Source organism: Sparus aurata, chromosome 21 (assembly GCF_900880675.1).
Source record: "Sparus aurata chromosome 21, fSpaAur1.1, whole genome shotgun sequence".
Lineage (NCBI taxonomy): Eukaryota > Metazoa > Chordata > Actinopteri > Spariformes > Sparidae > Sparus > Sparus aurata.
The window spans coordinates 3804012-3821740 of NC_044207.1; the positions used below are offsets into that span (position 1 = coordinate 3804012).

The window sequence follows — 17729 nt, forward strand, 5'->3', positions numbered from 1 at the left end:
TCAAACCAAACCAAAGGAAGTACACACAAAGTATCTGACAGCCTGAACATAGACAACATTTTAAAATCAAAAACTGAATGTAAACAAAACTGTATTTGTATTAGAAAACTCCACAGGATGTTCACAACATCATGTGTAATTGTGAACACAGAATGATTTTAAAAACAGTCATACGTTGTATGAAACGTGGGATCTTTATTTTGTTTTTATTGAAGAACCTGAGGATGAGCAACGAGAGAGACGGAGCATATCTACAGTCTGGTACTTGCTTCGGTTTACAGTGTGTTATTAGGTAGCAATAAAATAAGCTATAAAAACAGAATCATATACACAGAGTAACATAACTTACAATAAAAAAACATAACCATGCAAAATTTAACTACATGTGCAAATATGTCTAGAAATAATACAGTGTGTAGTTAATTGTCAGTGTCCAGCAAAATACAGTATGTGACCCTCCTTTTTATATGTAGTCTAGTCAATTGCACAGAAGATTATTGTTTTAAGAAGATTTAATTATTTAATTATACTGCTCTGATTCACACTGAGACATGCAGACATGGAGCTCCACTGTTGTGTAGCAGAAAGTGCCATGCTCAAGGAGACATCATTTGTTCCATTAAACAAGCTAGCCCTGGTATTTTAATGGATGGGAATCTGGTCACACTCCATGGTGCTTTTTTAAACTCTAGCAGTTTAAGTTAGTGCATTAATATTCTTGCATTAACCCTCCACAGCTCTACGAATACACAGTAAACAATGATACATTGAAAACAGCGGCTACTGCAGGAAACTGCTGTGACTGAAGACTTCCTGAGCCAGAAGAGACACATTGACCCCTCATGACACAGGTCTCCTGATCTCATTGGTGTTGTACCAACACTTGTAGAAGTGCCATGCACCATTGAAGTTTTGCAGCATAATGTCACTGCCCTCTTTTCAGACTGACATGCACAAAAGAAAAGTTCTAACCCAGTCGCTTAGATTTCCAAATATGGACAGTTATAAAACAGTGTTAAACCATGTTTCCAGCAAGCAGTGCAGATCAGCGCGTTACACATAAAAAAGGGCATTATTGTGTTTTCAGGGGTCAAACTTGTGGATCCACCAATAGAACTTTCCTTGCAAGTCTGCTGGTTTCGAAGATCATGCAAATCCATAATGCCATGCTTCAAGTAACGCGCTTGTGGCTGAACACACAGTAGTGTAATCAGTCAGCAGCCGCTGCTGCTACGTGGGTCAGCAGTGTTTTCCTGCAGGTAGAGTTGACATGGTTAGTGTGAAAGCCTCATTTTAAAGGATGCTGCATTCAGGTCGTCCCAGTGTTGTATAAGGACAGAGAGAGTATCAGGGGTGTATGTGGCAGGTCAGTGACATTCCTTTTATTAAGTGAAATGCTGTATATCCAGTTGGACAAGGAGGGCTAACTTATTGTGCAGTGACACAGTTTCTACTTCTCTTGTCACTGAATTCAACATAATACTGCTATGGTTCAACATCAGAAAAACATTTACCGTGGTGGCCACACAGAATGACCAGACCCATATGCATTTCAAGCCTCAACTTAGAGGAAACCTTCACACTGGATTTGGATTTGAGGACTGCAAAGACAGTGAAAAATAAGCAGCCGTCCATCATTGGTCTTGAATTTCACTTTCTGCCAATACATCAATGGGGCTTAGGCATTTCAACTAACCTGCCAGTGTGAAAGTACCCCAAGTTATGAGCCACACCACCAACAATGTCCCTATTTTACAGTGACATAAACAGAAGAAAACTAAAGTAGTGCACGCATAACTGTTACTCGTAGGTTAGCATCTTGACATAAAGTCAAATGAGTCAAACTGGTGGATCTCAAACCATTCAACAAGGGGATGTAAGGACACATTTGACTAATTACAAGAGATAAATATAAAGATGCAAAAAATATAAATTATTACATTGGAAAGACATGCAAAAATGTAGTTAACATCAGTCTGTTCACATTCTTTAAATTACTTGCTGACCCACTGGGACTTCATCGTTAAGAAGACTGTAACCAGCAGGAGAGGAAGACTTAACTACTCATCTATTTATCATCATGTTGACTGAATGGAACTGCAGTTTGCTTAATGACTAGTTAAAAGTCTGCAGTGGTAGTGTGTCAATCCTTATCAGTATTTTGTATTCCAGCATTATTTTACCAACAATATTAATGTGACGCATTTAATCACGATGGATTCCAGCAGTGAAGACTGAACAGTGGACATGCATGATGGAGATGGGGAGTGGATCGAAGATGACACTTGCTAAACGATGTGTGTGTGTCTATGAGTACTGATAGAAGGGTTGTTCATCAGGTCTGAAGCCATAGGCAGTAGCCGGTCGTCCAGGTGATGAGCTGGTCTGGTCAAAGACATCATTGCCATCTCTGGAAAACACAATCAGTTGAGTTAACAGACTTTTATCACCTTGGAACTTCCTCCTGTCTGATCAGACAGGAGGAATAGTGGTTTGTTGTGGTGAAACAAAGCCTGAAACCCTGATGAGCCTGCTAGCAGGGGAGGAAGGATATATTATAGAAGCCTCTGCAACAGTGGTTCTTTACTGCAGTGTTAATGCAAAGTCCTGTCGTTTGATAAGCTATAATAGAGTTAACAGCTAATGGACCTTATGGAACAAATAGCTGGGCGAGATAATTGTAACAAATACATTTCTGATCACTACCATTTCAAAGTAATAAGTTACTTCACATTTTTACTGTCGGTGTAGAGTAATACATTACATGGGGTGGCTGTAGCTCAGAATGTAGAGTGGGTCATCGTGTGATCGAAAGGTTGCTGGCTCCGCCAGCTGCATGTCGAAGTATCCTTGAGCAAGAAACTGAACCCCAAATTGCTCCTGACGAGCAGGGAACCACCCTGCATGGCAGCCTCTCTCTTCAGTGTATGAGTGTGTGTGTGAATTTGACTTGTGTTGTTGGGTGCTTTGAGCTATAGGAATGCAAGCCCATTGACACTACTTTTGTGTTTCTTTCATCAAAACAACTGCAAATAACCCTATTCATTTTAATAAGTATAAAATAAACAGAGTTGTTTTGCTACTATAACTATGTCCTAATCGGGTCTCTTCTGAATACAAAACCTTTTACTATCGTTCAAAAGTCACAGTGATCACAACATTAAAACCACTGACAGGTGATCATCTCGGTACAATGCAATGTTCTGCTGGGAAGCCTTGGGTCCTGGCATTCATGTGAACACTAATTGACTCACACCACCCATCCAAACACAGTTGTGGACCAAAGACACCCCCTCAAGGCAACTGTACTCAGCAGTGACCCCCAGCAGGACAATGCGCCCTAACTTATAATGAAAACTGCTCAGGAACGTCTTGAGGAACACAACGAAGCTGAAAATGTTGACGTGGCCTCCAAATTCCCCAGATCCCGTCCAGTCAAGCACCTGTGGGATGGGCTTGAACAAGTCTGATCCATGGAAGCCCCACCCCCCACATACAGGATCCAAAGAAGGATCCGCTACAAACTAGGGCTCAATCTTTATTTTTTTCCGGTCTGATGCTGATACCAACTATTAGAAACTGAGGAGACTGAAAAGAGAGATTTAGGACTGATATTCATTTGCAGTAAAAAGAAATAAATTAAAACTAAATAATAATAAATAAACTCTTTCAGTCGAGTCAAGTAAAATTTACTCAAGTACTGTTCTTCCATTTTTATGATTCCTCTCCACTACATTCATTTGATAAATTGTACATATGTTCTGCCTCTAACTGTGTTTAGAAAACAACTGGAAGAGATGCCTCTCACTGCAAACACTGCCAAAACACATATATTGAGTACAGTTTGGAGGTAAGCTTATTTAAATGTGAATACTGACTGCCAGTTACTCTGTAGCCCTTGCGTGTCTGCAATGTCTGTTGTTCTAAAATGCTAAAATGCCTGGATAACCGCAGCCTGAGCTTTACAATTTACAGACAACCTTTGCCAACAAGATCAATGACCACATTCCCTCCTGATTATTTGGTGTTTGGCAAAAATAAGTTAGACAAAATTATATGTTGCTTTGAAGCTTTTTGTCCTGTCACCAGACCATGTTTATACCCACTGTGAGGCAGCTCATGACTCTGCAGCATATTAACTCACCCTGTGTGGTGCATGTCTCCATTTTGAGGCTGTAGGTCACTGAAGAAATCTGGGCTGACTGAGCCGTCTGCTGGGGTGATTCCATCTGAACACATACAAATGAGGATATAACACAAACACATGTGTTTGTTGCACTTTGTGTTAAGCCAACACCATTATTATCAGTCCCTTCTTAATGTTACTACAGCGGCTTAAAATGAAAGTAATTAAGAAGTTTTCCTCCTCACTCAATAGGTGCTGCACTAAACTACATCACATCAACACTGCAGCTTCAATTCAGTGGAAGAAAAAGGTAAATCTGTGCCACACAGTTGTTTTAGATGATCAATAAATGAAAAGAATGTATTCCCTCCTATACATTTCGCATGTGATCTAGTTTAAAAATATGATTTCCACTAAATAACTGTAACTGTGGTATTTAGTCAGCATGGTGAGGACTACTCAGTCAAAAGACAGCTGGTTCTGAGGACCTTGACAACAATGCTGGGGTCAATGTGGGAGAGACACACACACACACACACACACACACACACACACACACACACACACACACACCTGCTGCTGACATGTCACTTTTGTTGTTACTTTTCAAATTATGCTGAAAAACATACGGATTGAAACAAGCAGTATAATTCATTAAGCTCGATTATTCAGAACAGAAGATAAAATGACCAGCATGTCATTTTTTGCAGTGTACGTCGCTCTACATGCATGGAACACTTTTTTGTGCGTGTGTGTGTGTACCTGCACTATAGAATAGATCAGTCCTGTCATTGTCATTATCATAGAGATATGGCTCAGCCTCATCAGCTTGGCGACTCTCGACCATGTCCAACCACTGGTTGTTATGGAAACGGAACTTCTCTGACTGAATCTTCCTCCCCCACTCATCATCGTACTCCTGGAGGATGAAGAAAACCATTAACAAATTAGAGAACAACCTAGAGACAGATACAGGAATGTGCTTCTGTTCTCTATTAAATATGTGATGTGTTGCTTTTGTTTCTTAAAGTTGCTCTCCTGTGTGCTTCAGCAATGTGCATGATCTACTTACGGCAATGATATCGAGGGTGTTGTCACACACTTTTCTGATCTCAGCATTCTTGTCATGCATCAGATCTATCAGGTAGGCTGGAGCCTCTACAGAGAAGGTTAAAGAAAAAAATCTTCCAGCATGGAAATAGAGGATGAAACCTGTTTCACCACAACACCCCCCCCAAGATTCTCTTTCATCTTTTTAGGCCGGACAGAAAGATACGGGTGTCTTTGATGATGACATCTCGTGTAGCTTGGTGAAACACCATCTGATAGAAGACGTAGACAATCTGACACACAAACTCATCATCTTCCTGTTGAGCTACAGATAGAAGAACACATGGAATGCAGGTTAGCACACTGGTCATCACATGCGGTATAGTTTAGTTCTGCATTCCAATCAACCTGTGAGCACTATTTGCTTTATTTGTTGCTTTAAAGTATTTACAAATGAGCACCTTTTTGTTCAAGTTAAGCTAAGTCTCAGTCAAACAGATACAGGTTTGGAGTACATCTATTTGTCATGACTGTAATAGAAGAGAGCATCCTGACATGTTACTAAACCCAAAATCTCAAAGGGCATGAGAACATTTGCCACTGAGTCTGAAACACAACGTGAGCATGCGTTACCGTTCAGTAGCTCGATAAGGGCAGGAATAATGCCAGATTTGGCCAACATGGCAGCACAGGCGTCATCCATGGAAACTGTTCCGATCATTATCACCACCTCCAAGATGAGGTCATCCTCTGCTGAGCCTGAAACACACAAACAACTAAAGAGATGAACCTCACAACATTCAACTTTGTGAGTGTTGGTGATCAAAACCCCCCCAAAAATATTGTAAGTTATGAATGGAGGCTGTTAGACAACACAAGCACTCAAAGGATGCTAAAGATTTAAGGTTTAAACAGATAATAATGCTATAATGACATGTAGGATCTGATTTTCACACACAAACCGTGATATGAAGCACATCTTTGGCAAGGGTACTGAAAATGTGGTTGTTTTTATGGGATATGAAGTCACATGGAGGAAGGAACATAACAGCACTCCACACTCCAGCTAACAGTGGCGTGCCCAGTTGGATCAAGGTGTAATTTATGAAGCTCACTCATCAACATGATCATTTAAATTACTATGAATTAGGGCTGTCTAAGTTAACGCGTTAATAACTCGTTAACGCAACATCCTCTTAACGCCGTTAATTTTTTTAACGCGCAATAAAAAAAAAAAAAAAGAAATGCGCATTGTTTGATTTATGGCTGTCGATGGCACCTGCAGTCTTGATCCAGAGGGTGGCAGAAGAATAAGAAAGGGAATCAGAAGAAGAAGAAGCAGGGTTGGCGTTCGGGAAAAACACGGTGGACTGAAAAGCGAAAGTGAAAGGAAATGTAGAAAGGACTTACGAATGGCAAATTTACTTTCAAAACACTGCAAGATGGTTCGGTCGATGGGACAAAAGTTATCTGCACGTACTGTCGACATGAAATGAGTTACCACTGAAGTATGTTAAGTCTCAAATATTAGCCCCCCCCCTCCTCGTCAGACATCACCATGTTTTGATCCCATTTAGGGTGAGAGGATATTTTTTGAGCCTTTTATTTTCCTGCATGATTTGAAGTGTTGAATAAACATTTTCATAAAGCAAGCATATTTACCCTTTCTTATGTTGTTAAAAGTACATTTAGAACAGAAAAAAATGTGCCAAAAAAATTGCGATTGATTGATTTGCGACTATGCACAAAATGCGATTAATCGCGATTTAAAAAATTAATCGTTTGACAGCCCTACGAATAAAAACAAAAATAAAACTTGAAGTAAATTGTATATACATGCATGGGTTTTAACCCTGCATACACAGTGCATGTAACATGCATGTTCATAACGCCAATGAAAACATATCTTTTATAACTCTGTTGCTACATCAGTTGGCCTAATACACGCTAACATTAAGGGACATTTCTTGGTTTCAGTCTAGGTGTATTCTTTAAATGTAATCAGGACCTGGTTTCAGTCTGTCTTTGAGGTAGGGTACCAGGTTGTACTCCTTCAGCACCAACTCCCAGTCCAAATCAGGGATGGTAAGGTTGGCCAGTGTCCCCAGACACTCCAGAACCCACACCTCTTCTTCCTCTGCACGGATCTCGGCTGCCAGGTCGCCAACATAGTCCTGACAGAGACAGACAGGACAGAAGAGATCATTCACATCACAAGCCACTAAAAGCCTCAAGTAAAGTTAAAGACTGCTAGCACTATTAACACTATCAGTAACACTGATACCAACAACATCAATACTTGCACAAAACCTAACCATAGAAATAGTTTGCTGTCACGTGTTTGGGGATTTTGGTGAGCAGAATGGCCTTTTTGTAGGGTAATAGTAACTCACTATGAACAGTGGTTTGGTTGGTCCGTCATGCTGTGAGATGTTTCTGATCATCTTCATCAGAAGGCAGTCTTTCATCTTCAGAGCTCTCTTCATAAGCATCTTTAACCCATTCCCTTAGACAGACACAAGCACACAGAGATTTCTCAACCAGAAGTTTTGTTTTTTCCACAAATCAAAAATCAGTCAAACAGGGTTGTATACACACAGATTCAGTCAAGACTCAAAACTGACAGAGAACGGAAGGATCTACTCGTGGAAAAATCTATGTAGTTTTACAGAGACAGCAAGACATTTGGCTATAAAATGTAGCTCATCACCTTCACACATGAGTTGTGCGTTCCTCTTGTTTGCGGCCAGGTTGATACAGATGGAGATGATCTCAGCTTCGACATCCTCCTCACTGTGCTCATACAGCATTTGCATTAGCTAGAAACAGACACAAACACAATTTCACTTGTGACTTCAGAACTATCGAGGCTGTCTGCATGTTAAATTCAACAATTCATATTCCTCCAGTTTGTTTAAAGTGACTTTTAAGTGGATCTCGTTGTACCTGAGGTATGCAGTCAGTGTACACAAACATGCCCTTGAAACGGTCGTCGATGCTGATGTGATACAGGATTCGCATGGCTACCTGACGGTTGTTCTCATCGCCTGCATCACAACGAAGAAAAAAGAAATTCCAGTCAAAATAGTTTTACAACTGGCACAACTGGAGTTGGGGACATAAACAATAGAATCTCGGGGGATCTGGAGACTTCGATTATGCAAGATGAGCTGTATGGAGGCGTTTCTTGGGTTTTTGGACCCAAAAACTGGACCCGCTTACACGTGCCTACAAAGCACTGTCAGATCATGTTCTTTGACTTTTCAAGTTCTTTTAACACTGTCCAGTCACTCCAACTAGCTCAGCAGTTCTCAGTGATGCAGGTGGATCAACACCTCATTGCAGGGAATACTGGCCTGACAGACAGCCTGCTTGTCTGATGTGGTGACGAGCAACACGGGCACACCCAAGAGAACTGTACTGTCACCCTTTCTGTCTACCCTCTACACCTTTGGTTCGGCTTTAACTCGGGAACATTCCTCCAGCAGAAGTTCTAAGATGACTTGGATCACTACAAAGACCTTGTCTAGGACTTTGTAGGATGGTGTGACAGAAACCACCAACAACTCAACATCGGTAAAACCAAAGAGCTGGTGGTGGACTTCTGGTGCTCTCACACCCCTGTTGCACTAAATGGGGAGGGGGTGGAGAAGGTCCACACTTAAAAGTTCCTACGGGTGCAACTAAACATCAAACTGAACTGGTCAGACAACATTGATGCCCTCTTCAGGAAAGGACAGAGCAAGCTGTTCCTTCCGAGAAGGCCCAGGTTCTTCAGTGTGTGCACCAAGCTGCTACAGTCTGTGATGGCCTCTGTCAGCTTCTTTGCTGTGATGTGCTGGGGACGTGTGGCACAACCAAACAGTGTGAGCTGGTCAGGAAGGCCAGCTCTGTGGTGGTGACGGAACTGAACTGTGGGGAGGCAGCAGCTGAGAAGAGGATGAGAGGAAAGCTAAACTCTGTGTGTTTATCTCAGGAATGTGTTGCACAATGCACAGGTATATGCACACAATTCCATCTAGCATATATAGCATTTCTATTCATTTGCACTTTATCTATTTTTTTGAGTATAGATTTATTTTATTCTATATTTTTTGTATCTTGCCCTGCTGCTTTTTGTATTGTATTATTTGCACACTGTTCCCTTTTGCTACCGTGACAAATTTAAATGTCTCCTGCAGGGGATGAATGAAGGCACATCTTATCTTATCTTATACTTCCAAGCTCTTTAGAGGTAGTTATTCTTCACATAGCTTCCTTACTGTAAATCAAACATAATGTGCTGAAGATGCATTACACAGGGTACAGGGCAAATTGTATGCTACAATGTCAGTGTGTACTGTTACCCAGCAGAGCAGTCAGTTTAGGCAACAGTCCAACTTCCACCATCTTGGCTCTAAGTCCAGAGTCAAAGGAGAGATTGAGCAGCAGACGTAGTGTCAGATTTAACAGGTCTTCATGGTCACAGGGAACCAGACGAGCCAATTGTTCAACAGTATCCACCTCAGCCTGCCAGTCACAAACACAGACACAGACACAGACGCAAATAAGATCAAACTAGTGATGCTGAAACTCAGTCATTACAGCAGAAAGGAACACAACAGTTTTGAATGATAACCAAGAGCCATCAGACAGGACAATCAAACTGTATATACAGTACATTACTTGGACTAAAAATACAACTCCTTTTTCAACTCTGAAACTCAGTGATCACCCATGCCCTTAATGACCCTGTAAGGACACTCCCACACAGGGTGTAAGGGGAGGTGTGAAGTCTCCGTATACACTGCTTCTTGTGCACGTTGCCAGATAGGAAGGTCCTAGAATTAGCGCTTGTGAAACTCCTGAGTGAGATTCACAAATGTTGATCATTTATTACATTTGGCCAGAGAGTGAGTTGGTGGGTAAAGGAAATTATCAATCATTGTTATGAAACACACAAATGGTAAATGGCTTGGTAAATTATCATAATTGATTCTGAAAACTGATTCATTTACTGTTGAAGTGATTCTCGTTGTCTCTTCATTCATTTTTATTTAATTTAATTTGTCATTTAAGCTTTACATCATGAGAAAATGCAGTATCAGAAAAGATACATCAAAAGATATTTTAGGTTCTTCTGCCCCTCCTCATTCTATTCATTTAGTCCAACAGGATGAAATCTTAAGAACACCTCTTCCCCTCACCATGTCATTCTTGTTCTCCAGGAAGATGGAAAGTTTTTTAAGGAATGAAACGACCAGGACCAGCAGCTCCTCATCATCCCGTTCAAGAACTTTGACCAGCAGACCAACAATGTTTTTATTCCTCATCTTCAGCTCTGTTCTTGTGTCCTCAGCAAGGTTTAACAGGAGGTATAGAGACACTGGGAGACATTTAAAGAGATCAATAGAAAATACAAAAATGAGGAAGAAGAAGTCAAGTGGAAGACATTCAAAAACAACAGGCTGGTCCATGGCTGTGACTAGCGGTCAGAGGAGCATCTGAATGACCTGTATGGATTGGTCTTTTTTTAAAACTGAAAGTATCGTGCCAGTGTTGTGAGATATGCACACAGTGCACAAATGGTCAGTAAAGGTGACCAGCAGATTCTTTTCTGTCTTGCAAGTTTCCTTTCTTAATCATTTCAATATGGATTTGTTGTTTACAACATTATCAGGGATAAAACATGGTGCAACACCTGGATGCATGGATATTAAGATCCTGCAAACTATTCAGCATCACTGTTAATACTTGCTAAGTACAGAGAACCACAAGCATCACAGAAATAACAATTGAGTATTTAACTAATTGTATAGTAAAAATAGTCATTAATCAATTAGTTAACAAATTCAGTTATTGTTTAAATAGACTAAAATACAAAGTAAATTCATTTTTTGATATTCTAATGGGCAATAAAAAGATGAGTCATAAATAGAATTTACATATCAAATATTAATCCATCAACAAATAGTGCAGAAACAACATAAAGCAGTCAATAAGTACATCATTTAAAAATACATTCACAAACTTATAAATACATTTAATACAACTATTTGTAAAAAAGATGAATACATTAATTTGTAAGCTAATTTATTAATGCCTATTTTGTATGATACAATTATCAAATGCTTTATTATTATTTTCATGACACTTGGTCCTCCATAACTAGGTCCCAACAGCAAGCACATTCATGTCTTGTATGTATTTATTTTAATTGGGTAGGATCTCCACATTAATTAAACTCTGATTATGGTTGGTCTACATAAACAAACTGTAGTAATAAACTTCAGCAAGCAGAGATTAGGTTTTAATGGTGCAACAGAGCCTATTTTGAAATCTGTACTAACATATTTTGAACCTAGTTTTACTAAACTTTGATTAGAGTTTATTTCAGATTAATTTAATACTTGGTGGTGCAACCCAACCTCAGTTCATGACAGGAGTTCTTGGTTTAGTACCTACCTCTGAGCAGCTGTTCCTGTTTAGCTAAAAGGCCTTGGTATTTTCTCAAAGCTTTATCCTGGTCTCTTCTTAGTGAGCCATTCTCTGGGGCTGACTCACGTACACAACAGAGTGTTAAGGAACACATTTGTACACACACATACAAAATAAGTCAGGTAAACTATAAAATGAGTGGAAAAGCTGACAGCTCAAACAAGAAGAAGCAAATAGGACAAAGGATATAAGCCTTGGTTTTCTTGCGTAGCTCCTCACGCCACACATCGTGTCTCTTCAGTTCATGTTCCACCACGCTCATACACAACGCACCTATTTTATAATGACTCACTACTCCGTGAAACTGGGAGAAGCTGGAGGAGAGGAGAAGAGATCATCTCGTAAAAGGGTGAAGCAGAACAGAATACATACTTAAGGAGTGTGTGTGTGTGTGTGTGTGTGTGTGTGTGTGTGTGTGTGTTGGGAGGGTATGTTACCTAGAGAAGCAGAAGAAGATGTAAATGATGATGGTAGCCAGCTCTACACTCTGTTTCCAGTCCTCCCTCAATACTCTGGCAAGAGCACCTAGAGCTGCCTCTGCACACAAAGACACACACCACTGCCATAACTTCAAGTACAGTGACTGTGTTCCTAGACATGAGTTAAAACAAACATATCTAAATGTGAATGTAGTAAAAGAGCTGGTTGAGAACTTGAATACTTGGATTTTGCTTGGGGTCTCTATCAAAACACCAAAGTGCTGTGTGGGGAGGACTGGGCAGAGCGGGGTGGTCTGGCTGCTGCTCAGCTGTTCTGAGCTAGCCAGCTCCTGGAGGAGAGAGTCTGTTCCGCAGTCTTTTACATGCAGATTTTCTATACGGACTTTAGTTGATGTTTTTAATATTCATGATCATCTATGTGTGTTACCACCAGCTTCATCCCAGTGAACACACCAAGTATGAAAAGTATAAAAGTAACAATAAATCATTGTTGATTTATTCATGACGTAACATTTACTGGAAAATATGTGTTGCATTATTACTTTCTCTATCTTAATGTTACTGTAGCACACCTCTATAATCCCATCACTATATTGTGGTGGCGTTCACTCTCATTTACGCTAACACTACAATTGCTGAAAGGTGAGTCTCTCAAAATGTGTGCTTTATGTGAAAATCAAACATTAAATGAAGCAGCATTTTATCCATGATTTAGCAATGTGCAAATATCAGAATATTCCTTGCAACAACGTCTCAAGAACTTCAAAGACGGGAAGAGAATATGGTGTTAACTATTTCATAGTTGAAATGAATGTTAGTCTCTTATATATTGTACACCAGTACATCTTTATTGGTATAATTATCTGCAGTCCGTGAAAGCTTTTTGCTGTGAATACCTCGAGTGCTCAGGGATTGGTCTCATGTCTCAAGCTTGAACAGAACAAAAAGAGGGAAAAAAAATCAGACTGAAAGTATACCGTTGTGTAGCAGCTCCTCCAGGTTATCAGGGTTGCGTGCGAGCTGCAGAATAAGAGCCGAGCCTCTGATCTTCTCTGGGATACCTTCATAGAGCAGCTCAACATACTCATCCACTTTGGTGATGCTGGCTTCCTCATTTAACTACAGAGACAGAAATGAACACAGACACATTTGCAAACTGTTACTGACTAATTACAAGGTGTGAGACAGTAAATGTGAGATTTGAAGCTTTTGGGTTTTAGTCCTACAGCAGCCATATGGTTGACTGAGTTAAATATGAGATATGAGATATATAGATATATATATATTCTCAATATGAATGAGCAGATCATTGCATTATTGTTACCTCCATTCCATCAAACGGGGTCAGCTCTCTGGGTTTCACTGTTCTTTTCTCTTTCTTCTCCACTAATGACACAAAAACACAAACAGATTAACATGAACACACTACAGTTACTGTACGTCCTTTAAAACATTAACATGATCTCTTGATGCGTTATGTTTTTAATAGGTGCAGAACTTCTATGCATTCAACAACTCATAGTGTAATTAATAATAGTCAGTCAATGATACAGGAACTATGTAGCTAATTATTGCACTAGTTACACTGATGTAAGACTCAACATTTGAGCTACAATGAATCAACAGTTGATTGACTGATTAGTTGATCAAAAGGAAATTGTTGCCAACTATTTTAATAACTCAAACATTTGTTGAAAAAAAAAAAAAAAAAGTCAAACATTTTATAGTACCAGCTTATTAAATGTGAAGATTTGTTGATTTCTTTGCCATCTAAATAGTAAATGAAGAGTCCTAACAATGTGGACTGCTGGTTGGACAAAAGAAGCAATCTAAAGACAACACTGCAATATTGGGATCAGCATTTTCGAGACATTTCAGAAATTTCATGGATTAAATAAATGAAGCATCATGAGTACAAGGTTAAAGGTTTAGTGTAGACATGGTGCCAGACTACATGAGGTTCCATTTATGAAACACATTTTGCTGATAAAAATGTGGACGTTTGGAGACCGCAATGGTATATTAATGGTGATGTGACTGACTTTTGCCCTCCACTGGGGATGACTTCCTGTTCTGCAGGTAGTAAAGGAGCTGCTCCACCTGAGGTAGACGGGAAGAAGGGATGAGCTTACACTCCTCCACAACTTTCTTGGCCAAAGCCCCCACATCTGTACTGGGAGAGAGACTTTTCACACGGATACTGGAGGGAGAACGAGAGGACAGAGAGAAGGGTGAGATGTACAACAGCAACACAGTGGTGATTTCAAGGATCAATCTGATTTAATGAATCCAATTCAAATACAAAAGAATGGAAGAGAAATAAAAAGAGTTTGAGTACAGCAGTGCAAATCTGTGCTGGGTGGCAAGAGAGCAGATAACGGAAAGACAAAATCAAATGAAACCGTGAAAAAAAGGTTGAACGATCTCTTTAATCATTCCATTTCAATAAAAAATCAGGGGCGCACTCACATCTTTTGTCCCTCCTTGCGTTCGCCCAGCATGTGACCTCCGCCCTCTCCCAGTATGGATGCTTCCACCTCATAGTGGACCACAAGGGCCTTCTCTGTGGGATGGACATCTAAACTGCCCGCAGTCACTTTCCTTTGGGTGTGGATGAACAAAAGGCTGATTAATCAATAGCTCACATATTTCATCTTTGCTCAGTAACTTTGTAAAACGCCTCTAAATTAGTAGGGTGATTCAATGAACATGGCTTTGGCCCTTACCATGTCCACATTTTAACCACACAGTATGTTTCTATCATATTTCTGTCACAGAATAGTGATAACAATGCACTCATACTGAGTGATGCACAGGAGGGTGCAGATACACGACGTTTGGTTCTTAATTATCATGAGAACAGTTCATATGCATCCAGCCACCAAAACAAAGCTGCCACACACACACACACACACACACACACACACACACACACAGACAGGAGGACACACCCAGGCAGCGGCTGGAGTGCTAGCTAAAGGGCTAATGTTTCCATATGGGGCTGAATGAGACAGGTTAGCTCCACTCACAGAGCACTACCAGACAGTCAACACACTAACATAAGACAGCTAGTTAGCGGGGAGGGTTATCGGTCACCGCTTCAGTGAACTGTGGCTTCCTAGCTAGCTGTAACCCACATATCCCAGCCCGCTCCCTCACTGACAGGACGGGATGACCAATCCTCTTCATCAATTTGTTGGTTAATTAGCGTTGTGTTAACTGACGAGACGATGGATGATAAATAATAAATAAATAAATAAATAAATACACGTTGATCATGATTTTTATGGTCTTGTGGTGGATTCGGCATTATGGAAATATCCCGGCTGCGAACTGATTGACAATTGATCAGCTCCTTACTTTCTGTTAGTTAGCTCTTTCTTCCATGAAGGGGCGGTTTCAGAGATCTGGAAGCAATCGCGCTGCTGATCATATGTGACAATTTGTCATGAACACAATATGCTGAACGGATTGTTGGGTTCACAAAGCTTTGTCTGTCTGACAGTTGGTAACGTTACTCGTTTCCCCTGGACAAGACACATCACTTTTGGCCGTAGTTTGACCAATATTAACAATTGTGAGCTCATCAGTCTCCCTCGTCGCATCAGGACGTCTCAACTAAACCAGGCGCTTTTTCAATACACGCTTTATAGTCAGAGCTGTACATGAAGCACGGACACCATGCCTTAATTAACACTATAACGTTTACTAACGTGTAAGAGCTGCTGTAACACTGACTAGCTAACGCTCCTGTGTCCTATATTTTATTGAACTCAGTAAACCTTCTGGTCATGTTAGCTCGGATGCGTCCTACCGTTTGAGGTAGCGCGCGTCATCCTGCATCTTCTTCAACTCGTTTCTGTCCGGTTTTAATAGAATTTAGAAGCCTGGTAGCATTTAACCGATCTCTCAAATCACGACCATAGAAATCCGTGTACTGATAGCTAGCACCACTGTCTAAACAGCAAATGGACTACAAAAATTGAGTTCTTCTTTATGTTTAATGGCGGGTGGCAACCAGCGTTTAAGGCGCAGTAGCGCCACCTAGTGTGCTGGAGTGTAAGGCCACACAGCGCTGTGTGTGTCCATTCATGAATATTCATGACCCGACCTGGTTTGATTAACCTAGCATACAATTTAGAGGGCTTTTGTTTCTATGCTATGTTTTAATCATGGGTGATACATGCCAACAGAGGGGTAAGAGTCTGTTAAAGATTATGTTTGATAATAATAACTGCAACATTGCAACTATCTGCATGCACACTGGGCAAGTTCCAAAAAGGTGTTTTTTTTGCATATATCCAATAAATATATTACGTGGAACGACTACTTTTGTTTCACTGTTGAAGGGATATAAAAACACATGAATGAAAACCAAACCATGGTTCATCCACTGCTACGTTCCATGCAAAGAAATGGCCTCTATGTCAGTATATGTCTTTCACTCAGTTTTGGTTTAAGACCCTGGTGTTGTAAAATAACCGGGTGTTGGTACGAGTATTTCTTTCAGGTCTGTAATTTCACTCATACCTAAGTATGCATTACATCCAGTGTTGGGGAGTAACGAATTACATGTAACGACGTTACGTAATTTAATTACAAAATTTACGTAATTGTAATCCGTTACATTACTGGGAGAAAATATGTAATTAAATTACAGTTGCTTTTGGAAATTGCAATGATTACAACTTAAGTTACATTTGAAAAATAACCGCAAAAGCTCAGATTTATGAAATACTTTTTCGTCCCTTCTGGATTCATGTTTGTTTTTAGTTTTTTTTCATATCAATATCCTCCTTCCAAAACTGACGCTTGTGATTGGCTCTCTCTGGTCATGTGCCATTCGACTCAACCGACAAACCGTACAGCGGCAGTCAGACTCAGCAGCAACAGTGTCGGCGGCGCACAAGATGTTTCTGTGCTGGAAACACAGAAAACACTTCATACAGACAGAAGCCAGGCTTCCCTGTATACAAAGGTGGCTCTCTGTTAACCGGCTAGATCACCATGGTAACTTATGCTTAGCTCATAACCTGGTCCCGACCAGGTTCTGTTCAGAGTTTAATCATAAAATCGGCTATAAAAGCGCCGCTGTTTCACCGTTAAACTCATTTACAGCTGGCATCACCTTTACTTTGAAAGTCCAGTGGAGCTGGATCAGAACGGAGCATTTGTACGGAGGGAGAGATCGCGCTGATCCGCTGCTGTTTACTTTCTCTCTGAGCGTCTCCGCCTACAGATGTTCAGCTGAGTGGATACGCTGCTCAGCTGTTGATCCGACTCGCCTCAGGAGGTCATTTATTAGGCTATAGCCTATTTACTTTTATATACAGTCAGTCACCACTGAAAGAAGTTGTGCACTCGCAGCAGGACAGATAATTTAACTTAATGTGGCCATGAATAAATTAATTGTTTCGCCTGTTATGTGTTGCCCAAACGCAAATCTTGAGTAGGTCTTCTCTGTTTTCTCACATTTAAGAAGGTCTTTGTACAGAGACAACATGAGATTTGCTTGTAGCTACAGCACCTAAAAAACCCACTGTAACCTATTTTCATACGCACACCCAGCCTCGCTTTCAATAAAACACACACTGACATTTTATAATTGCGATCAGTGAAATATATGAAAATAATAC

At 40.4% G+C, this 17729-nt stretch overlaps 1 protein-coding gene across 2 annotated transcripts; it reads right to left on the minus strand.

The window, feature by feature from the left end:
• Window positions 1–174: 174 nt before the first annotated feature.
• On the minus strand, window positions 175–16094 carry LOC115572539 (kinesin-associated protein 3-like). Of its 2 annotated transcripts, XM_030402705.1 has the most exons (20): window positions 15908–16094; window positions 14563–14694; window positions 14136–14293; window positions 13418–13479; window positions 13071–13212; window positions 12091–12190; window positions 11843–11967; window positions 11621–11719; window positions 10363–10541; window positions 9523–9685; window positions 8123–8223; window positions 7887–7995; window positions 7570–7682; window positions 7185–7350; window positions 5810–5935; window positions 5403–5501; window positions 5199–5284; window positions 4889–5045; window positions 4145–4229; window positions 175–2410 (listed from the first exon to the last, which is right to left on the minus strand). In XM_030402705.1, exons 1-20 carry the CDS (start codon window positions 15934–15936, stop codon window positions 2308–2310), a joined length of 2334 nt encoding a protein of 777 aa, XP_030258565.1. In that variant the 5' UTR covers window positions 15937–16094; the 3' UTR covers window positions 175–2307. The 2 variants fall into 2 exon arrangements, with proteins under 2 accessions (XP_030258565.1, XP_030258566.1); XM_030402706.1 differs by lacking the exons at window positions 14136–14293; window positions 14563–14694.
• Window positions 16095–17729: the final 1635 nt, after the last annotated feature.

Excerpts from the sequence above, each read along its gene's own strand:
- LOC115572539 (XM_030402705.1), bottom strand. The coding sequence starts at position 15,936 with ATGCAGGATGACGCGCGCTACCTCAAACG. Across the intron at positions 12,191-13,070 it reads GGAGGAGCTGCTACACAACG|AGGCAGCTCTAGGTGCTCTT; the intron begins GTATACTTTCAG and ends CTTTGTGTGCAG. Across the intron at positions 5,936-7,184 it reads CAAAGACAGACTGAAACCAG|GCTCAGCAGAGGATGACCTC; the intron begins GTCCTGATTACA and ends TGTGTGTTTCAG.